General features: G+C 39.4%; 1 protein-coding gene across 1 annotated transcript in view; it reads left to right on the forward strand.

The window, feature by feature from the left end:
- Positions 1 to 7,515, forward strand: part of ngfrb (nerve growth factor receptor b) — a 30,108-nt gene extending 22,593 nt beyond the window's left edge. Inside the window, exons 4-6 of the mRNA XM_019271981.2 lie at positions 166 to 388; positions 2,751 to 2,911; positions 3,674 to 7,515. Coding sequence (XP_019127526.1) covers positions 166 to 388; positions 2,751 to 2,911; positions 3,674 to 4,017 — 728 coding nt within the window. The 3' untranslated portion in view covers positions 4,018 to 7,515. The remainder of the gene's footprint in view (positions 1 to 165; positions 389 to 2,750; positions 2,912 to 3,673) is intronic.
- Positions 7,516 to 23,806: the final 16,291 nt, after the last annotated feature.

Raw genomic sequence — 23,806 nt, forward strand, 5'->3', positions numbered from 1 at the left:
AATGAATGTGTAAATAGGCAATATCAAGCTTGATTCCACTCCCTCTGTATGGCTAAAAAAAAGTCTTTATTATCTTAAATGCGGATTCAGTGTGTGTTATTTCAATGTTGCTTTGTTTTCGTAGATCTCAAAGAACTTCTCTCTGTTCTTATTTCTCATTCACAGTTACCTACCCTTCAGTGACACCCACGTTTTACTCCACGCCCACCGATGATGATGTTATACCAGAAGACCCCCCATCAGAGAGCACCACAGAGAGCCCGACCACCACTAATGGGGATTCTCAGGAGCGTCTATACCAAGGTCTGAACGACAAGCTCATACCCATCTACTGCTCCATCCTGGCAGCAGTCGTGGTCGGCCTTGTGGCCTTCATCATCTTCAAGAGGTGAGTTTTCCCCACCAGAAAAGAACAAATGTTTTCAGTTTAGTTTAGTTTATAACAGTCCTTGCTAAAGAAATACATGACTTAACTAAAGAGTGACAAGTATTGTCAAATTTCAGGGGTGACCAGGTGGCATATGTTCCAACCTTTTTGGCTTGTGACGCCTTAAAACTAAGGGTTACTCGTGACTTCTTGTCACAGACTATAGTCGTAGTATGGACGGTTCAAGCAAAGAATGTTCTTTTTACATCTCAGATTGTTTAATGTGAGTCAGTTTTAGAGGACAAGGAGGTGTAAGTATCTTAATGTCAGCAGAAATGATAGAGACCCTATGAGTAGTCCTGATCTCCGGGGTTGAAATCAAAGCACAGACCATACTGCTGGATGGTGATTTGATGTCTGTCCCTGTGCCATCTATTTATATCAATAACAAATATTTTGTGATATTCAGCTGAGGAGTCTCATTACAAATGCATATGGATGGATTTTGAATTTCCGCAGTTTCATATTTAATGAAATCATCTGCTACTTTTCTGGGCACAGTTGAGAGCACTGTTTTCCTGTGGGCCACAATATGCTCTGTCATATATTTGAACCCCACGATCCTCCATTCTTAATGACTACACATGACAGCCAACATATGTTAAATCTTTGATGTACATTATGTTCATCCAGCTATGTTGTATGTATGGCAAGGCAAGTCAAACACATAAATTTCAGACTGAAGATGAAAGCAGCATTTGAAACATTGACCTGCATGACTCAATAAAAGGTTTTATCACTGTTCTCATTTGAATATTAATATCCTCATTAGTTATTCCATATATTATATTGCCATGTTTTGATTGATGGCACCACTTCGCTAATGGCTTTTAAAGTTTGTGGGTTACTCTGCTGTTCTTGTCAGGGCAGCAAGCCACAATCCTCTATGATGTGGCGCACCTACAAGGTATTTATAATAATGGATGATGGATGATGTGCTTTTGAAACACTCGTCTGGGTGTGCACATGTTCAACCCTCTTTTTTGTTTTGTTTTGCTTTTTTTTGTCTTCTTGCTGCGCTAGAAACTGCCGAAAAAAAATGTTTTCTTGTTGCCATCTGTTGAGATTAAGACCAGCAGACAGGAAAGAGACGATTGATTCCTGAAATACGGGAGGCATTACGAGGAACTTGGAGCTCTGTAGAATATAAAATCAATACTGGTCTTTTTTTCTTTTTTGTTGGCAGTGGTTTGGTTTTACAGTCTGTCTTTCAAACTTTGATATTAAGATCAAAATTATCAATTCGTTTTAGGATTAGTATTATTTTTTTAATGAACTATGTGATGTGGAGATTCTTGTATCAGTTCTTTTGTTTTTTGTGTTTGCAAATACAGGTCGAATACGCTTAAGTGGATCAGAGTACACGACACACTATGAATGGCAAAGAAGAATGTTGATGAAAAGATTGTGTCACTTCCCCCTTTTGTTGATGCATTAGGTGTGAAAATCTAGACAGGCGTTTCCTCTTTTTTTAACGGATGTACTGTCGTCTGCATTATTTAGACAGCAACGCAAATTGCCTCAAGCTGGAGGCTTGACCTTAGGTCATTAGGTCACAAAAGATTCATCTTTAAAAGAACAACTTTAGTGGTTTAATTCACTCTCATTCACTTTGTTTTTGGCTGCAGTGAGCAGCTTGCAAACAGAGAAAGTTAGTGACTAGCTAGTGAACATATTGGTGCACCGGGTATTTGCCTCAGGAGCTGGTGGAGACCAAAAAAAAAGCTAAACTGAAAGAAGAAGAATTCATTAATCAGAGAAAATATGTCTCTTTACTGCTGCCCTCATGTGGCTGAAACAACTAGTTATAGTGGACTTTAGAGGTCCTCCAAAGTCATGACGACACATGATGCAAATATTTCTTCAGTTTTGGTTCATATACTCACTTAATGTATGTGGGGACTTTCATTATCTTGGTTACAATAAACACGTGATAATGGTTCAAGAGAGACTGCGTTCATGGTTAAAAGAAACTATTGTTGAGGGGCGGTCGGTAGTGTAGTGGGTTAAGCGGCCGCCCCGTGTGTGGAGGCTATAGTCCTCGCTGCAACTGGCCCCGGTTTGAATCCCGCATTGGACGGCTAATTTACTGCGTGTCACTCCCCCTCTCTCTGCTTTCTGTCTATCTTCAGCTGTACTATCATTAAAGGCATAAAAGGCCAAAAAAATAGAAACTTTTGTTGAAATGTCGATGCTTCCCATCCTCCAACTTTGTAGCGCCACAATAACGTCACCTGATTTCTGCCTTTACTACAGCTGCTAGATGTCACTTGACATTTGATTTCCTGCTTTCTTGATTGAGTGTTTTTCTTCCTCTGTTCAGGTGGAACAGCTGTAAGCAGAACAAGCAAGGGGCCAACAACTGCACAGCCAACCAGAACCAGACGCCGTCACCTGAGGGGGAGAAGCTGCACAGCGACAGCGGCATTTCTGTGGACAGCCAAAGTCTGCAGGAGCAGCAGGCCCAGACTCAGGCACAGACAGGTAATGCACAAATACCTGTACCTGAACAGAAGCCACTCCTTTTACAGCAAGAACTATAATAGCCCTCATTTATCAAACTATTGCACTTAGAATGGGTGTAAGCACATCTGAGCAGTGTTTAATCCGGGGCTGAATTCCTCTGCTAATGAGTTTCTTCTAACGCAAATAAGTCTGAATGTACACACAGACTGAGATGCCCCACCATGTCAGTCGAAGTAAAAGAATTCCCCCTCAGGAATGAGTCGTCTGGTGGCTTCATCAGCTCCACCTTGACTCAGACTTGCTGTAGCAGATCAGCAAACAAAGATTACAACACTGACAGAGCTACAGTGTTTTGTATCTTTAGCAGCACGTGCGTCCTGGCAGTCTCCGCTCCTGTCCTGACAAACCAGTTCGAGAGACTTTAAAGTCCACATGCATGCCCAGATAATGGTAAAGAAAGAAAACAAAAGTCCTAGTAGGTGCGAGGAGTGGCCAATGAAGAATCTTTTCTTTTGGTTTTCTCTAATGACCTTTTTAATGGCCCTTGCTTAGTGATTTTTATTTACTCCAAGCAAACCATTGTTGCTGCTGCAGGAAATGTACACCACTTCCTATTCACAAGTAATTATGGCCAATTTAAAAGCTCATGAGCAGGATGTAGGTAGAATCCGTAATGTGTCCTAGAGAGCAGTAAATGTGTAATTATTATGTAGGGATTCCTCAGAATATTCCTTTATGTGAACCTCAGTAATAAAACAACATGAACTTCTCCCTCTGCAGTTGTCACCATGGATGAAGAGCCTTGTTTGCTCCTTCCTCTTCACACCAGAGAGAAAGTAGAGAAGCTGCTGTTCAGGGGCAACGAAGGAAAAGACTGCAACCACATGGACGACAGCGACTGGTGCAACCTGGCAGGCCTTCTGGGATACGAGGAGGAACGCATCGCGACTTTCCGGCAGGAAGAACATCCTGTCCGAGCGCTCCTGTCCGACTGGGCGAGCAAGGACTGCGCCAGCATCGACGCCCTGTGTAAGGCGCTGCGGAAGATAAACCGCGAAGACATCGCCCAGAGTCTGGTGCTAAGCCCGAGTGCCGCAAAGCCGACCGCCACCTCTGTCGTGTGATTTAAGCTCAACAGTGAGCGAAAAACCGCCTGAATCTTAACCTTAATATTCTTCCGTGGCCTCCCACATTCCACATAAATCATGCTATAGGCGCTTTAAGCTCTTCCCTCATGAAGCCAGCAGTCACAGTGATGATCAAGTATCATGAATCCTGAAGAATTATTTGTGTTTGTTATTCAAGGAAAGACCAGAAATTAGACAAAAAAAACTGAATGAATATACCTGAATGTACCTGTAATCAAATCCGTCAAAGGAAGTCACTTAACCGTCAGGATTTACTTGTAATCAATCACTCTCACATATTAACATCCACACGAGGAAAATAGTTTATAATCATTCGATTTTGAGCGGGAACATCCGCCTGCCTTTCACATCCAGCTTACCGTCTTCACACTCTATTAACCTTGGAGCAGCAACGTGACTTTATCGCGGATGGCTCTTTCATTGCTACGTAACAACTACAACTCGATCTTTATTCTTCCTTTCTTCTTAAAACACGTATAAACAGCGTGACCCTTAATTGTAGCCATCATAAGCCAGTGTTGTATCTTTAAATGTTACTTTACAAGTCTATGTTACCAAAGGAAGAAGAGAAAATGCCGTGAAGACTGTACCAGACAAGCAACATTATTTACATGCCGTGTTAGATAGTTTGAATTTAAGTTGTCAAGTGGCTTGTGTCTGTTGCTGTTTCCCGATAAGGCCTGCATACCGCAGAGTATCTGGATCTTTGACAAATATGACTGAGGAAGGATGCTTGGATGTGTTTCAAATGAACTTCCAGTCCAGCTATTTACTTTTATTTTTGTATTTGATTTAAGACATTGAGCTGCAGCACACGTGGAATTAATCTCGACTTTGGATTCATTTTGATTTTTTTTTCTTTCTTTTTTTTAACAAGTGCTATAAGAACTGCTGGCTGGACTCTGTTGGTCCTTGACCAAGGCAACATGAGACACTATTCTATGTGCTCTGGCCTATCTGCATAACACAGGAGCTCCCACAGACTCCTTCATACTGACCTAGAAAAAGGGACCGGACGTCGAACTCAAATCACCCAGTAACAACAATGTATACTGTATGTACATAGGCAGACAAGTGCACATACATACTGTACATACATACACACATAGGCCGACAGTACGTAACCATGCATGCATGTACTATACAAACACACGCACACACACACACACACACACACACTCTCATTTGTTGTAGAAGACACAGAAAACTTAAGATCCTGCCATATACTGAGTGGAAAACTCTCATGAGGGGACCATAAATTGTTTAATCTCATTATTAGTAGCCAATATAAAGTTAAAAAAATTGAAATCTATATAATTTGCAATGTGTGCTATAGATGGTGAAATAACAGTAAACAGCATGCAGAAACTAGCAACTCATTGTCAGCCAGTGCACAAATTCACAAAGCATAATAATCAGGATGCAAAACTAAAAATCCAGGGTTTTCTATCTTTTTCGCTTCGTTTCTCAGGGTATCTTGAACGATTGTGTTACTACATCAATATTACACTTATTATTGCACCCTGTGTAATTAACCGAACAATGTGTAGAAACTATCTTTATCCAACGCATTGATTCTTGCGACTGACAATCCTTCAAACAGGTGAATAAGAGAGGGAAACGGGCCAGAGGTAAAAAAAAAAAAAAAAGAAAGAAAGAGGGTGTCTTGTTTCCTCATTGTTTGCAACAATGACATCTGGATAAAAGGCAAGTCAGTGGAGACATAAGTCAAAGGATGTGGGATGAATTCAGACCGAGGGAAAGCGGAAAAGTTTTGGATTACTTAAATGTAAAGGTGAAACCCAGGAATCTACGTTTGCATTAATCAGCTTGTTTAATCATGCATCCCTCTCTCCTCGTGGCGATATGTGCTTTGTGTCGCACCCATTTGGTTTGAAGCATACTTCAGAAATGTGACTAAGCTGCCAGCCTGGCACCTGTCTGCGTTCTGTCTTTTTTTTTGTTCGGCGTCTGCTTGCGAGTGATATATTTGAAGGAGCAAATGCTACAGTAAAACTCACCTGTATCACCGACTTCATCTGTTCTCTGGTATTCAGATTGTACATTGTTACTAACCACTAGCATACTGAGCTTCATGCTGTAGTGTTATTTTAAAATGAAGGTATTCTCACTCTAAGGGGTTGTTGTATTTTAATTCCAAAAAAAAAAAAAACTGTAAATGGTGTTATGTTTCTTTTATTGTCCCTATAGATTGTAGCACTTAAATGTGTGATTATGTACGTCTGTTTTGCATCGCAAGTGCCTGGGAACTCTTTCAGGTGTCCGCTGATGTTGTACATTTATGTTTTCGTAAGTAGCTGTTGTATTTTTTACTTGTAAATATATTTTTTGTTGTTTTTAGTTAAAGCCTACAGAGCGCTACTGTACAATATCTATGTGACCGGGACATTGTTACAATATCAGTGCTGTCCTAAGTTTAAAAGGGTAAGAAGGGAAAACGGAAGGGACGTGCCTTCGAGGTACTTGGTGCAATTACCACATTAATCACCATCAGAGTGTATCCATGTAGTGCGTCATTAAGACCGGACGTGAATCGGAAAAAACACAAATTTAAAATATTTTCGAGGCTAATCAAAACAGGAAAGGCTCTAGTAGTAAAACATCACCTGCCATTATAATACACTATTTAATATTTAAGTGCCCTTTGAGTCAATCACTTTGCCAGTATTTGACATTTTCACAAGATCCCAAGGGAGCTGAATGTCTAAAAGAAATTTGCACAAGCAAGATTTTACAGTCACTAATCTGTGAGGTAAACTAGGACCAAATCTGCTTTTGCAATTACAGACAGACAGATTCATTTAAAAGTCACACAAAATTTGTTTAAATATGAGTTTGCTCTGGCTAATTTGTTATTTATTGGCTACTGTAGCTGTAAGCAGGACTGAGGGAAACCTGTCTCCACTTGGATTGTGACACTTAAGAGAATAATTTTGTTTTTGTTTTTTTATTATAGATGTCTTCATTATTAGCCATTACCACAGAATGACCATTCCTGAAAGCCCTTTGTTGATTGTACTATAGCTAAGTCAACACTATCTATCTAGAGTTAGTCCTCCTGTCAGTAACTGTGTCTGAAGACGGAGACTTTTCCCTTGGACAGTATTTGTTTAATCTGATGGATATGAGAGATTTAATTGAGCAACGGTGGACCAGACGTTGAGTTGCTTGTACAGTTAACGCAATTGAAGGTGAACGTGTTTTGACATTGCACTTGAAAGTAACAAAGTAATCATGAGTGTGAAGGGGGTGGGGTGGGGGAGGACTAAGTTTTAGGATAAAGGTTTTCAAAGCCCTGGCTCACAGTGACAAGACTGACAGTGCACCAGGACTGAAATGTACAGATCTGAGAAATACTGAATGTTCCTTGTATACTAATACATATACTGTACTATACTTAATGTGAATTTGCAAAATTCCTACATCAGACAAGCAGTAAAACCAATAATAAAGCTCAAGTCCACTGATCCTCTGTATTGACCCAGTGATGCATCCACGAGAACACAAGCCCAATCACACATATGCATGCATGCATATTAGCATGGAAGCCCAAGGTGTTAGAGAAGGAGTAAATAAATAATGAAACATGATGAAATAATCATAGAAATTTGGTAAAATATATAAAAGAAATCATAAATTTAGGAATACATATGACCGAGCTAGGTAGCTGCATCATTGCATAGTTCAGCTAAAGGGGTGTTTGTAGTGTGTTTATTTGCAGCAGTGTGTAGTTGGTGGATTCAGAATTACTTTGACAGTGTCGGTCGAGCAAACAGAAAATAAAAAGAGACATTATTAAAAGTGACAAGTGATGAATGGATGAAATAAAAACAAACTTTTAAAGCAATTTTCAATTAAAATGAACTCAAATCTTTCAAATCAAACAAGTAGTAACATTTTATAATAACACAATGAGTTTTAATATTTTTTATATTTTACAGTGTATATGTAACAATTTATTAATTGGATTACTTTTTATTGATTTAATATCGCGCACTTTGGGGCTCCATACTTTTTGCATGCCCCAACACAATCACAGTATGTCTCGAAACAGTCCTCGATTATTTAGTATTTCGCTGCAGAAGGCCTGTGCATTTTCCTCAAGAGTCAACTAAAGTCCTTCTGACATGTAACCCAAGCCAAATGAGACCGACTGATTACTGGAAGCTTCGACCGTCGCAGCACAAGAAATGATTGAAGAGGAAAGGAAGGGAGTCAAAAGAGACCAAACGGGGGCGGACTAGATCCTGTTGAGTTTCATCGACCTGACTGTATGAATTATGGCATTGCGTGTGGCCGGTGCAGCAACAGCAACACAATACTATAATAATAGATACCAGCAGCCTGTCAACAGAATTAAGCTGATTCTGGTGAGTGATATGGCAACGTAATGACGCGTGAAATGACACGCTAGCACAACTGGTTTCATATTTTTATGTCACTGTGGGATTAACTCGGTGGTAGTGTTAATATTTTTATGTCACTGTGGGATTAACTCGGTGGTAGTGTTACAAGTGCGAAAATACTGTGATGGATTAGTGTACCTTACAGTTAAAGTTTTTTGTATTAATTTATTTTATTTTTATTGAATTCATAAGTGTGCTGGAAAACCCTTTAATTAATGTTCACATTTATTAAAATAAGATAAAATAATAAAAATAAAATATTTGTAATTTAAAAGTCTAAAGAGGTAGGAAACAGATTCAAGATTTAAATTATTTAAAATAAAAATATATTAAGTTAAGACACTTACATTACAATAAATATCTTTGCTACTTGTTATATACTGTGTGGGCAGAGGTAATGAATCTAATAATGCAACTCTGCAGGCTCTGATATTTGTAATATTATAGTTACCATATATAACTAATATAAATATGGTTATAGTTAATAATATAATAATAAACTTTATTTATATAGAACCTTTCAAAACACAGTTACGTAGTGCTTTACGATAAACCACAATAATAATAAAGCAACAAAGAAACTAGAATAAAATGTGACATTAAACATAAATACACATCCAAAAAGTGTTTTTAAGAGTGATTTAAAAGATGAAACAGAGTTTGCAGTGCTAAGCTCCTCGTGCAAAGGCTCTGTCACCTTTATGTGTAAATCTGGACTGTGGAAAAAACAGGAATGATGCATCCGACGAGCTCAGGGAGCGAGAAGGGACACAGTGAACTCAAAGATCTACTAAATAAATTGAAGCAAGGCCTCTCAGGGCTTTATAAGTAAATAATAAAATCTTAAAATCAACTCTGCAGGCGACCAATGTGACCAATGTTTTTCTTGGCACCAGAGTTTTGAATGAGCTGTAGATGAGAAAAGCAATGAATTACAGTAAATTAGACGGCTGGTTAAGAATGCATGTACGGCAATTTCCAGATTTTTTATGGACATAAATGATCAGATGATCATTGCTGCAGAAAAATCAGTACTGTATTTATAAATTTGTTGTAAAACTATATGAAATATCCCTCAGTCATATATATGTAGTGTATAATACACACCATTTATAATCTAAAAGAATATAGCAAAACAAAAAAATGCATGTGAATGTAAAACATTATATTTGTCTCTGCCACAAACCTCCTGCTTCACGCTGCTCCCAATCCAATTAAACGTAATGAAAGTTAAATACAATGTTTAACCTCCATACCTTGCTCTCTCCAGACTGACCTGTTTCTACTTACTCAGATCAGAAATGGCATCAACAGGTTCTGACCCGGTCCCAGAACCCAAGATCAGTTTCTAGGTGAACCGTGGTTCAAATAGAAAACACATTCCCGAGCTAACTGCTGCTAACCTCCAGTGAGTCGTTAGCGAGGAATGTTTCATGTGTGAAGGGAACCATGTGTGCAGGAGTGACATGTGGTGGTGAAAGAGGATAGGCCATGTTGAATGTGGGTGACAAGTTGAGTTTCGGCTTCATGTTGAAGCGTAGGGAAGAAAAGTCGTTTTTGCTGAGCGACTACAGTCATCAAGAGCCACTTACCATCAGTGTTTCTGTGTTAATAGAAAATTTACATTGATGAAAACTTACTGAAGTTCCTCTTAAGTGGTTACTTCCTTTTGTGGTTCAAAAGATTGGTCTGAAGGTGACAATCAGTGTTAAAAACATTCCTTCAATGTTTCCTTTTATTCTGGGAAGAATCAATAGTACAAGTAAGATTAAAGACAGAAAAGAAGTCAGCTTTATTTTGAATCTCAAAGTGTGTCAGACCAAAAAAATACATTAAAAAAGAGAAGATAATAACATTTTTACTAGAAAAAGGTGACAATATTCAACAAGAAGTAAAAAAATGGTTGAAGATTGATTGATATTCATTCGCTTCACAGTTAACTTGGCTAATTTACAACATGTTATGGTCAGTTTTACGACCTCGGAATAACATACTTATTTACTCTACAAATCACCACTGGGATAAAGTGAGAACGTGGAAACAGGACTCCCTCAGGAGTGTCCAGAAATGCGAGGTTGTAAAACCTTTGCCATGAAAGACCTTTCCACGGGTCTTGCACAAAATAACAGCCCAGCACGTAATCATCTCCCAAATGTTCATCTTTTACATCTCAGAGGAAGTCAGATGAAGCCACGACTCCTTTAACGCAAGGTCCTGATTTTTTTCAGCTTAGTAGTTTGAGTAGAAACCAAGACTAAAATATTCTGATGTTGTTTGTGAAATACCCTTATTTGCTTTCTTGCAGAGAGTTAGATGAGAAGACCGATAGCACTCTCCTGTTTGTACAGTAAATATGAAACTACAACCTGTAGCTGGTTAACTTAGCACAAAGACTGTAAACAGCATCAATGACACCCACAATAACCCACAAATTCACCATGTGGCCAAATTATTTCTTAATAATCAAAAAGGTTTTGTTGAATTGTGTTCAATTGTGTCTTAAATTCTTGAAATATCTTCTAACCTCCATGTCTTTTGTGCCTCATACCATACAAGTTAGCACAATGTTCTTAAAGGAAGGCTATCACTGAGATGAGGTCAAAGGTCAGAAGAATCCTCATTTTTACGACCGGGAGATGAGCATCTCTCCGAGGATCTCTGCAGACGTTGACGATGATGTATGACTCGACTGTAGCGAGTCTGCAGATCATTCCAGATGAAGGCACACGTGTTCCCTTTGGTCATGGTCAGAGTTTTAACAGGAGATCAAACACGAGGTTCAGCCTTTGAAAGTAGCAAAATGGTGTTCCAGGGTGGGACAGTAGGAAAGAAGTGACTGATCTCCTCTGAAGTCTGACAAGTGAAGTAATAGAGGCGCAGCAGGTCTCCTTTTGTTTCTTAGACACAAATAGGTGTGAGATTGAGAGTCAGTTTCAATTTGTTTGCAAGTGATTAACGGCTGGACCAACTGGGTCTGAAATGAGGTCTTACAAATATTGCAAATGAATTCAGAAACAGTTTATTACTCAACATTCACAAACTTGTTTCTCAAGGGTAAACCAAACTGTGGTAATCAGTGTGTGCAGGAGTAAAAACCATTAAGACAGTTATGCACAAATCATCTGAGAAACCGTCAGTGTTTTTTAATTCTCGAGTGGATGCTCGTTTTAAGAGGGCACTCTACAGATTTAACATGTCATGGTCCAGATATTAATAATTTACTGTCAACTGTCAAGCCTCAGAATCACTTAGGCTTGTGTTTGAAGAAGTTTTAATAGAAAAGCTATGACGTTAACGGTTAATGTAGGTCCATTGACCTGTAGAAAGTAAAAGAAAGGCTATCTTGTCCTCGAACCTTAAGTGTTCTTTTCTAGTTTGAGAAACTTCTTCTACTTCTTTAAATAAATCGAGTATTTTAAAAGCTCTCTTGAAATTAGCTAAATGCATCATAAGAGAGCTGAAACCAGGAATGTTTCTTCTGAGCTCACAAAAACTTTTTAGAGATGTTGTTCTCACGGGGCAGCCACATGCTACAAACATACAATGCTCTAACCAACATATAAAGTAATGAAATGAGCTTGATCTACAGCAACATGCACATTGATCTAAAAACATCATATATAATAGTGATAGGGACCATTTGTCTTCTTATACTTTTGACCTTTTGCTGGAAATACTGACATACTTTTACTTAAACTAGGTCTTGAATGCAGGATGTGTGACTTAGTAAAGGATGTGAGTACTTCCACCACCCGTGATTTGAGGATACGCGATGCATTATGATGACCTAAAACATAAATACAAACCCAGAAGAATACTTTGTTTTATATATTTTCTTCGATCATAAACAAAAACATTGACGTCAGTCAATTTGGAGCAATGTCCGCTCTAAATGGATCGTGTTATTGGTCTTGTAGGTACAGTTAACTGTATTTTATGTTCACTTTAGCCAAATACAATTTAGACAACTGTAAATCTATCCTGTATGACACACTGAGATCCCACTCTGTGTTTTTTTTGTTTTTTTTGTGTGTGCTGTGTTTACACTTGGCTACTCAGAGGGGACCACGTAACCCATCGCTTTTACAAGCTGTCCATCTATAAAAATGAAGTGATGTGGTTTCCCACTCTGTTATATTATTCTGCTCTTCTTCCTCCTCCTCCTCTCCTCTCCCACCTGCCTCTGTTTGCTGGAACAGAGAGTGAGGCTCTGCCAGCAACACACACACACAATTAAGTGAAGAGTGATGAAATTATATCTCTGGCCCGGGCAAATGGCGGGATGAAGAGGATAGAGAGGCAAAGTGGAAAAGGAGGGAGAGTCCATTCTGCTTCCCTCTGGGGCGGAGGGAAATTCTATTAGGCCTATAATAGAGCCATTTTTCACCTCCTTCCACATCAGTTCCTCCTCCTGTCCTTCCCTCTCTCCTCTTTAAAGATGGTGCAGCGTGATTGAGACTCTCGCTTTTATTCCTTCTTTTCTCTGGACTTTTGTTTCTCAGCTTTGTGCCTTATCCGTCTCTTTCAGTCTTCCTTCTTTCATTGCACTGCCACTGTTAGGCTGGAAATCAAACAGGACTCAGAAGCTGAGGTGTCAGTGAGCAGATTTATTTGGAGAAAACAAAAAAAAAAACTCTCGACAGAGTGATACAACACAAAAGGCGATGGAAAAAACTAACCTAAAAGGAGTTTCCCAGATGAGAACTAGGCCTAAACTAAAGTAAACAAACAAACACTCCTAAGGAGGAAAAACTCTATACCGGTTATGAAAAATGATCAAAATCACTCAAGGAGGAAAATCAAAAGGCTACAAAACATTAATTTAAACTTCTACTAGAAAAACGAGAAGAAAGAAAAACTCTCCTGAAAGGTGAAGGCTAGACAATACTATACACAAAAACACAGAACTGAAAATCTCTCCAAGGGAGGCTGAAAAACGACCAAGCAAGCAAGAAAGTTACAACACAAAATCACTCTTTCAAGGCAAAAAACTCAACATACACACTGTGATCAAGACTTTGGAGCTGGCATGGGTGAACGAAGATAAGACGTAAGACTTTGGCACAGGACAAAGGGAGACACAGAACCTATATAGACACACACAGATGGGTAATGGGGAACAGGTGGAGAAAATCAGGAATCACGGCAACACACAAGGGAAGGGCAAGTGATCTGAAACGAGAGGGCAGGTAAATTTCAAAATAAAACAGGAAGTCACAAGACAAAAACAAGAACACCAACATATCACTTCGTTTGTGACAGCCACGTGATGTAAATAAGACAGAACATGCCTTACATTGGCCTCAAATTGATCAAAAATAGAGTGAAAAGTAAAAAAATAATGTCAAATACAATGAACTATTTATTGATCCAACAGTTAAGGCGCTCCTTAGGAGCGACATCTTTGTTGAATGAAGGGTTATAAAACTTCTGCGAGTGATTAAGGCTTAATGACGGGAATTTGCCTCTGAGAGTCACAGCTTTTATTGTCCGCAATCGTTCCATTTTCACCCACTGTGAAGCTTTAATGTGTTTATTAGGAAGCGATAAAATAAGGAACATCAACAATTCACACAGCGTCTTTCAGAAGCTTGTAATTGCTGAGGCATTCCAGCCCGTGGCTTTGCGGTGAACAGGAAAGGATTTTTTTGTTTGTCACAGGTTGCCTTTAAAAAAAATTAAGGGTTTAATTGCATTTGATGTAAAACCCACACATGTTCCCGGTTTCTATTTATGTCCCTCGTCTGTTTACCAGGTGCCTGGCACGTACACATCAGCTGTGACATTAAGAGTATTCAACCAGTGTGCTTACAGCAAGAGAAAGAAACTCACTCTGCATTGAAAGACAAAAATCTATCCGCCGGTTTCTGTAACAACAACAACGGTCAACCGTGGGCAGAACACATTGTTCAAAAAATGTTGACTTTTCTGTACATACTTCCTCCCTTTGATTCTTTTGTTAGCCCGTCCTGTCAAGTGAGTCACTGAACCAACAGAGCCTTCATGTCATAACAGAAAAAAGATCTACAGCACTGTAACAATTGTACCGAGAGAACCAAGATCCCTCCCAAGGCTGATCTGCACCTAGAGGTACGAACACACTGCGTGAATGACACTGATACTCTGAGCCAGCTGTGCATTTCAAACGCCTGTCACAGAAGACTGGCTTTGAAATCTTGTAGCCACTTAACGTGAAATGAGTTATATTTTAACACTGTTTATGTTTCAGGGATATCATTCGAAAGTCACATATATATATCTATCATGGTAGGGTAATATAAGCACTGTAGACATAAATCTTATCCATAAGGCCTCAACAAGAAAGGATAGAAGTAGTATCAAAATGGGTGTTGAAAAAAGTATCAGGGCCCGAGGTAGTAACACTACTGAGAGCTTGAACTACTTTATCATGTGATGATTAAAGGTCCAGTGTGTAAAATTACCTGTAATTACCCGATAAGCGTTTACAGAAAATGGATGGATGGTAGCAAACTTTAGGTTGGTACTGCTGTGTAACTGACATTATACAGCATGTGTTGACTTTCCAGACCTTGTATTTGGTAACTCGTGTTATGCCTCGGCCAACTCTGCGGTGAAGAATGGAAACTAGACGTCGTCTTTGTGTTATTTCTGTTCTTTGGCAGCACAACACAACCTGATAACTATTACACTGCCCCCTGAGTTTAACTTAATGGCTGACTTACCTCCCATTACAACATGTACTCAGATAAAGATGCCAATGTTTCAATTACAAAAAGGTAAAACACCAGTAGATATGTTGGGTTTTTTACCGCTTGTGGTGCCGTTGCACTCGTTGGTGAGGTTGCCTAACGATGACTTTAAAGTACATCTCGGGATATTCGCGTAATTGCCACTTGCTGTGGTTGCTGTTCATCAGAAGTTTCACATTTCACAGACACTTGGTAATACACGCTTGAGCGAATGGAAATTAACTGCTGCATGCAAGAAGGAAATCCATTTTTCCAACTTGTTCCCCTAACTCCAACCCAAAAACCACAATGTTGTTTCAAACACTTGAGTTTTTGCACGGGCCATGGGCCTTTACAGACAGTCAGGCTATCTGTTTCCCAACTTTCAGTCACTGTGTTCGGCAACTGAGCAGTAGGTTCATATTTACTGTACAAATATGACAGCGGTATCGATCTTTTCTCCCAATTTTCTGCAAGAAAGCAATTTCTCATTGTACACGAGGTTCCATGTTGGTAATCCAGTCTTGCCCAAATCATGCCAACCGACAGGATTTCTTCAAGAGTTATGTTGTTTACGAGATGTCCACTATATCCGGTATCTGTGTTTACTGCACAGAACGTACAGGAAACTGGAACTATGTCCCCATATTCTGCCTCATGAAATCTGATTAGCCTTCAGAATAGCCAAGGACAAGCACTGATGTTCTGCATCTCATATAATATACAGGCTTGAGTTTCAATCCCAGCCACCCGTCTCTGTGGTGAATGCAGGTATAGAGTGATGATCATGATGTCACATTGATATGGCCTCTAAATAAAGGAGTGATGTAATTTTGCACTGTGGATGTGGAAGAGGACACGGTAGCAGATTATTGTACTCCAGAAGATAATACAGCTCTCTAGTATAACATGGACCTTTCCCACATCTAGACATCCAAGAAAGAGAAAGAGCCTGTGGGTTTTAGTACTTCATCCCGGTGATTTTTTGATGTAATAAAGACACTGATACCGTGTAAAGCAAGAGCTTTTCCGATAGCATCATGTGAATAAAGAAAGCATTGTGCTAGAGATGCCAAACTCTCACATGGAAGTTTAATGACTCTCCTGACGTGCCACTTAGATGCTAATGATGCAAAAATGATGATCCAAACCGACTGAGAATTTGAACACATCAGTTTAATCAAAAAATGAAATGAAATGTGAAAATAGTGACAAAGATCTGATGGTTAGAAGGAACTTAAGATGACCTAACATAGTGAAGAATGCCACAAATGTACATTTCTAGGTTCTTTCCACTCTATTGTTCAGGTATGTTCATGGTCTGTGATGACAGACAGGGGCCCGATCGGTCAACATCAGTTTTACTGCTTACCTGAGGCAGAATGTGTTGCAGCTTGTCTGTTTGTGATGTATGCAAACTACATTAGGGATCTGGTGATTCGAGGTTTGGGAGGCATGCCTTTATGCATTTCTAAGAAAACATACGTCGAACTCAAAACACCTCAGTGGCGCTCGATAAGCTCGGTTAAGCATATACACAAGAAGACCAACACCGCACACCTTGTTGTGTGAATGGTTGATAGACACCTGAGTCATCTCACAAAAATACAGGGAACAAATGAACGCCCCCGTGTATCCCAAGGGATTTTTGGATAGCCACTGGCTTTCACTCAGTTTAATTCAGCAAGGCTCAGATTGCTAATAGCACTATACCATTCAGCAAATAGCAGAGCTTTGCAGCTAATGCTGGTGGGGCCCATTTGTAGCACCTGTGGAGGGCTGGCCATCCAGCCGTCAGACTCTGTCTGAAACGTCCCTCCAGGAAAAACACAGCCGTCAGAACTGTAGAAATCAGATCAGTTATGAGAAGATAAGCTCTCTCTTTGTCATTCAAATATCTTCTGACAGCTTCTGAACGTCTTCGGTACAGACTTAACCCATCATACTATATACTGTATCACATTCATGGTTATTTCCCAAAATTTCAGTCACAGATATGGATAAAAAATAAATAAAAAACGTCACTAGGGAAGCTGAAACAACAACTAAACTATAACTATACATCATAATATATTTATCTTCTGGCCACCAGTAGTAACACTATGCTCTGAATCTCTGATTCTACCTTTTTTGTACAAATATGTAATAATTTGTTATTTTTCTCTTAGTCTCAGACTAAGACTGAGAGTAAGATTTTACTGACCAGATTCACTGAACTTTCTAACCCATTTTCTTGTTAATCTAATCAGTTAATTGTCTCAGCGGACTAATCCTGCCTATGGTCACCACAACAATGCCAGAGAAGGGAAGTTTTGTCTTCATATTATCCACACGCCCACACACGTGGACAAAATTTCTCTTTCTAATCTCCTGAGACAACTCTCTCCTCAGCTTTCTGTGGTCCATGTTCAGTGTGGTGTACACTGATGATAAACAGCACAGTGACTACTTTCCAGCCTTTAAATAGGCGGACTGACTGATTGCAAGTTTGAATACACCTGTGATGCTAATTAGAGGACACACCTCAGTTTAACATGACCCTCTTTTTTGTTGTTTTTCTTTTTAATTATTCCATTGAACCACATTTCAAAAGCAATGCCTGATTTCCATTAGTTATTTTTCATAATTTTTATTATTACTTTTTGCCAGTTTTAAGTTACTTCAGTGGCCATGGTGGGATTTTCTTTCTTAAATGGAAGGGTACTAACAAATTTGTCACTTTTTTGGTCATACAGGTGCTGATACACAATCCCACATGACCATCACTTCCAAGTTATATTTTATGCATCCCTGTGAAGAGATGAAAGTGACAAAAACATCAAGAGACACTTGTTTACCCCCTGGGCGTTCCTTCGCTTCGGTTTGGGCCGTGACCTCTTGGGCTTGAGTTTAACCAAGAGGGTCATCATGTCTGTCTGGCACACAAAACAACAGATACTCTGGCATTCAGCCCCGCTCTTCTCAATCCCATTCTCCTCTTCCCATTCCAGATTTGTACAGAGGCAGTGCAGAGTGTCAGGTTCAGCTATAGTATCAGCTGTCAGGGATTGGAGTCAGATCAAAGTGGGATAGTGAAAAGAGTGAGATCCACACCCCGACTCCTAACCGTACAAAGAAGCTAAGGAGCAAACCCCCCTCCCTCGGGAGTTGTAATGGGAGCGGCGATTACCCCTGTGTATCACAGCCATTTGGGCCAACCCAAGGGAGCGGTGGAGTGGTGGATAGCATGCAGCCAGTCATGAGGCCTGTCTTGTATAGCATGGACCAGAGGTAGATGATCCCTAACCTTGGTTATAGCGTGAGTATGATCTGCTCAAATCACCTTTAACCATTAATAACAACCTCTTTCTGAAGTTTTGTATTTTGTGCTGACTACAATGCATCCTGTTATTTATAAAGCTCATTAATTGCAGCACACCTTTAGCTCAACATTCACCCCCCCATCCTCGTCCATGTCAATCTGGTGCGATCCTGTCTGCTGCATCACGACAAACCATCCTCCTCTTCCCCCCTTAGAAACCAAGAGAAAATTGAGTTAGGACCGATCCGCTGCCCAATTTACCTCAAATCCTCGGCGATGCAGATCTAATTTCAGCCTCTTAGTACCACAAACAGGAAGAAGAAGCCAGTCGATAAACAGCCCATGGTCACTGTTGGACGGGAGTGAAGTGGTGATGGTGGAGGTGGGGCGGGGCAGGGCAGGGCATGGCAGAGGAAAGAGAAAACATGGTGACACAGTAGAAAAGGAAAGCAGTCAGGCTGTCATTATCTTTTGTGCAGACCGTCACTCACTCCATCAACCTTTGGCCTAAATTAGTCTAATTTCTGGCATCAATTTAATTGAAGCATGTAGGCAAATTAGCTAAAAGCATTTTAAATCAATTGAAAATACTCATTCAGGTCTGACCAAATGATGAGAAATTAAATTTTTCTCACTACACAAGTATACTAAATAATATACGTATAATAAGAGTTTGATTAAAGAGTAATGCTGCTTGTGTCAGCATGGTAAATATGGTGCTACTGCCAGCATGACAGCTAGTCTGGCTCAGTTTTACACTTATAATGGATTAAAACAACAAGATATAACATGTTAGTGAGTTTAGAGGTGCAGATTATGGCATACATTTGGCATTTTTGGCTTTCTTTTGGCATTAAGAAAGCCTTTTGGCTTAACTGTGTTATGATTAGGGTTATCCATAATAGATAAGGAGGCGCCGGCAATATATGGCTGAGTTAAAGGCATGTTTATGGCAAGCCAGAAGACTGGGCAAAGAGCGGTATTAAGTATAGGGATGGTATGGCATGTTTATCACATGCCAGAAGATTGGGCGAGAGCGGGAACAGCTGATTTGGGGCTATATTTTGGAAGTCCACAATTTGTTTTGGGTGAATTTTGGCTCCCTTTTGATTTGGCTTTCCTAATTTGGGCCATTTATGGCCCAGATATCCACCCATAACCTTACCAAAATGACAAGCCAGATTTGGGCCAAAGATAAGCCAAAAGATTTTTGCTATCTGGGATGGCAGCGCTGTTTCAGCCTGTTTCTAAAGCTGACTATCTTAAACGTGATCACAATATATAGCTTGAAGTTGCACCGTGAAGTGTGAACTCGAAAAAAACGAAACACCTGAGAGCAGCGAGGGAGATTTAAATGTTTATATATGACTTTCAACCATTTGGTGTGAAAAAGCGGAACAACCAGATGCTTTTTAAGATGTCACAAATCTTAAGCGAGTCGCTGTAGACTTTACTGTAGGTCTGAGGTTTAAAGAAAGCAGTCATGGTTTGACAACAGAACCAGATGGCAAAAGGAAGCCCTCTGGTAAAGCTCTGATCTAATATTTCAAATGGAAGGCTGATGGAAACAGCATGTCACAGATACAGACACCATAATTCATAATTACGGCATCTTTATCATAATGGATTTTTATGGACTTAATGTATGAATAAGCATGACCACATACGACGTAATAGTTATTATCCCCATAGCAGGGCAGAAGGGCTGATAAAAATCTGATTAGATTTCTGGTTTTATTACAGTTTTAATGGCGCATAATTGTGTTAAAATAAAGAAATGCATTAAGCTATAGACACACAATATACAAATATACAGAAACACGGATTTCTCATGAGATGTAATTTTCAGGACAGTTAAAATGTCACCATAAAGAGCCATAAAGAGCACAGCATGGGTGAAAGTCACGGTATGTATATTCCACTTTACAAAGTGCTGATTTTTCACACATGGTTTGCTGAGTCAATTTCATGACTTCTAGGATTGCAGCTACAGTCCCCTGACTGTCCGGCCTTCTCAGGAGTATAGAATTCACCAGGGAAATCTAATTACTCTCGACAGAAACAGTAGATGGCCGGATATGTCTCGATCAAGAAAGGTCTCATCAAAACAAAAGGGCTTCAGAACAACAAGAAAAACAAACACGAATAAAAAGCTTTTCTCATGAATGGGTTCACACAGGAGAGAGCGGACAGGTGTGCTGACGTACACGTCCTGCTCACAGGTATTTAATGTACCAGTCAGTGTTAGTAGAATTGAAAGATTAACATCAAGGTGTTAAGTTTTACATCCTCTGTAAAACTTAAACCGTGATGGAACATTGACTCCTTCCCCAACTTTCTCGCTTTGATTTCTGGGATGGTTTTTACCCCCAAAATAATTCAAAGATGTGACATTTATGCATGCTCCCAATTTCCTTTCCTTTCTTCAGCTCCCCTATGGCGCCAACAGCATGCAACAACTTCAGGTTAGAAATAGAAATAGAAAATGTGAACACAGTCCAACACAATCACCTTAAGAACGAAAGGTTTTATCTAATGAAGCTCGTCAATCATTTTTTTCCAACCTACTTTTAATTAAACCACACAATACATCACGATATAACAGCTACAATATCCCTAAAAAATTGTGGTATCAGACACTAAAGTTGATTCATTTACTCTTTATCAGACCACAAATGAGATAAGAATTAAGTTGGAAAGACGATAGATGCAGCTGGAGCGGCTATTTGTCAAACAATTATTTAAGCCACATTCATCCTCATAACCTCATAACATGTTGGAATGCAACACAGAGCAGACCCAAAGTTAGACAGTTTATTGAAACCAATAGATGTAATAGTTTCAAGCCAAAACTCAGAGACGAGGTGGCCGGGGGAATCTGAGGTGAGTACAATTTAAGGTGTTGCAGGGCTAGTTAAGGCAAGATCCAAAAATCGGAGGAGAAGCTGGAAAATGCGGAAATGACAGGCAGGATTCAGTCGTTAGAGATATCACAAAAAGAAAAGTTGAAAAAGAAAAACAAGCACTGGAATTATGAGACTGAATGGTCTGGGACGTTGCGTCAGTCCTTTAATCGATGCCGGTTGAGATGATCAGAAGCAGTGTCACGGTGATTAGGCAAGTGAGAGGGAAACTGGAGGCCGCAAAGACACAAAAAGGAAAGGGAACAACACTCATTCAGGGAAAGGAGGAGTCGAAAAGCCATTACAATAACAGCTGAGTGCCTTTTTTCTAACCACAAAGTTGAATCTCTGTTCATTGAAACTTGTTTCATATAAATCCTCTCTTCACAAAGAATCTTGCATAAATGGACTGAAGTTGAGATGTAATTATGCTGCAATGCATGGTGGTCAGTGGTGCTGACATGAGGGGAACTTCAGATGTGGCCATTCCCGACCCCTCAAACATACCGCACAAGAGACTTTATGAGTGAATCCAATTTAGCCCACTAAGCCCTCAGCATCTTGTAAAAGTCAACAAGCTGTCACTTATATTTCCCTCTCTTCCTTCATCCACCACTTTCTCCTTTTCTCTCACCATCTTCCTCTTTACTCTGTCTTACCTTTCCCCCTGAGGCTACAAGATCCCCTGCCGTGGTACAGGCCTGCTTCTAAAAACATTGCAGGTCAGAAGTGGAGGAATGAGTATTCAAGATGGTTTGATGGCTCAGAGTTGGAGAATGGTTGATGCAGATGAAGACATTTAAACCAAAACTTGTCACATTTATCAGTACCACTGTTTAAATTAAAGTATGTTTATGTGTATGACAGTTACAAAGACATTAACAAAGGTTACTAGGGTTAGTGTTTGTTCTAGTGCTCTAATGTCAGTTATAGGAACTCTCTACATCAAGGAGAGGACGATAAAGTGATTGTATGACAGCTGTCTACAAATGAAAGATAAGGTATGAGTCGCCACACGTGGATGGTATTAAGCTTGACATGTGTTCAAAAACATGGAACACAATCTGTGAAGCTTCGGGAAATGTGTTCAGTTGATTCGTTGAGATAAAAGACAGATGAGTTAAAGAAAAGGACAGAATAAACGTGAATGAAAAGACATTATGAGAGCGAACAGGGAGAAATTCAGGAGGATACACCAGATTTTTGTTTTTAAAAGTAGACAAATATTAAATTGAGAGACATTTCTTAATGACATTTCAGCTGTAGCTCTACTAAGGTGTCAGATTTCTGTTATTCAGTGAAATATCTCAGCATCTGCTCAATGCAGTAGCAGTTAATGTTCCACATTCATGGTCCCCAGAGGATGGCATCTTTTTTTCTGTAGTGACTTTAAAAGGTTTTTTTGACATTTTCGGAGACATCTTTTAATTACTGTTTGAGAATACTGCAGTATGACAAAGCTGAAGAAAGATATAGACTGTGCATCAATGTTTTGCATATTAACTTGACTTTATAGTTAGTTTTATGATTGTTTATAGTGTTGACAAGTGGTTTTAGTAGTTGAGTAGTCCACAAGTCAAGCTGGTGGTGATTTGGGATGCACTGATACACTTTTGGGGACTCACTTGTACACATCACCTTGGTCTAGCATAGAATTGTACTTATTTTTTTGCTGTTGTCAGTATTTTAAAACTACTTTAAATACTTAAAATAACTTCAAACTATGTATATAACTTTTGACTAACAGTAACTCCAATAAAATTCCTTTAAACTGAATTTCCCTTCAGTAATTTGTATATTATTATTATATTATAATACCTGTAAAGTAATAAAACTGCCTTGTCATCCTGTATGAAGCTCAGGCACGTGGTTTCCTGCAAAGCCTGGGCATGACATTAGATTTGCTGTGAGGTTTTCCCTCGACAAAGGATGTCTGCTTAATAATGACTTGCAGATATCAGTTCCATTGTGAACTCTATATTATTTCTTGTGAGTGGGTCTCTGTTTCTTTCTCTCATTCAAACAGTGACTTTGAAAGCCTGCAAGTGCCACATAAGCCACAGGATTAGCCTCCCAATGGTACACTGTCAGAGTAACTATTACATTAGAGACACAGAGTGAACAAACAATGACTCCAATATAAAAAGGATGTTGGTCCACTGGCTCCATCATAGATATATTTAGATAGAGAAGCAGACTAGCTAACCATGAACACTGCTTAATAAGATTACACACACTCACACATTTTGTTTTCATGAAGCCGACAGATGTGAAACATGATCTGTAAAATAATCTGCACATAACTTACCTGAATTGTCAGGAGTGGACTGCAGACCCTGTGTATTGGGACATGTGGTATTGCACATATTGCCCCTCTTTGAAGTCTTTGTACTGTACTTTAGTAACACCAATGACAAATTACAT

Source organism: Larimichthys crocea, chromosome XVI (genome assembly GCF_000972845.2).
Source record: "Larimichthys crocea isolate SSNF chromosome XVI, L_crocea_2.0, whole genome shotgun sequence".
Lineage (NCBI taxonomy): Eukaryota > Metazoa > Chordata > Actinopteri > Sciaenidae > Larimichthys > Larimichthys crocea.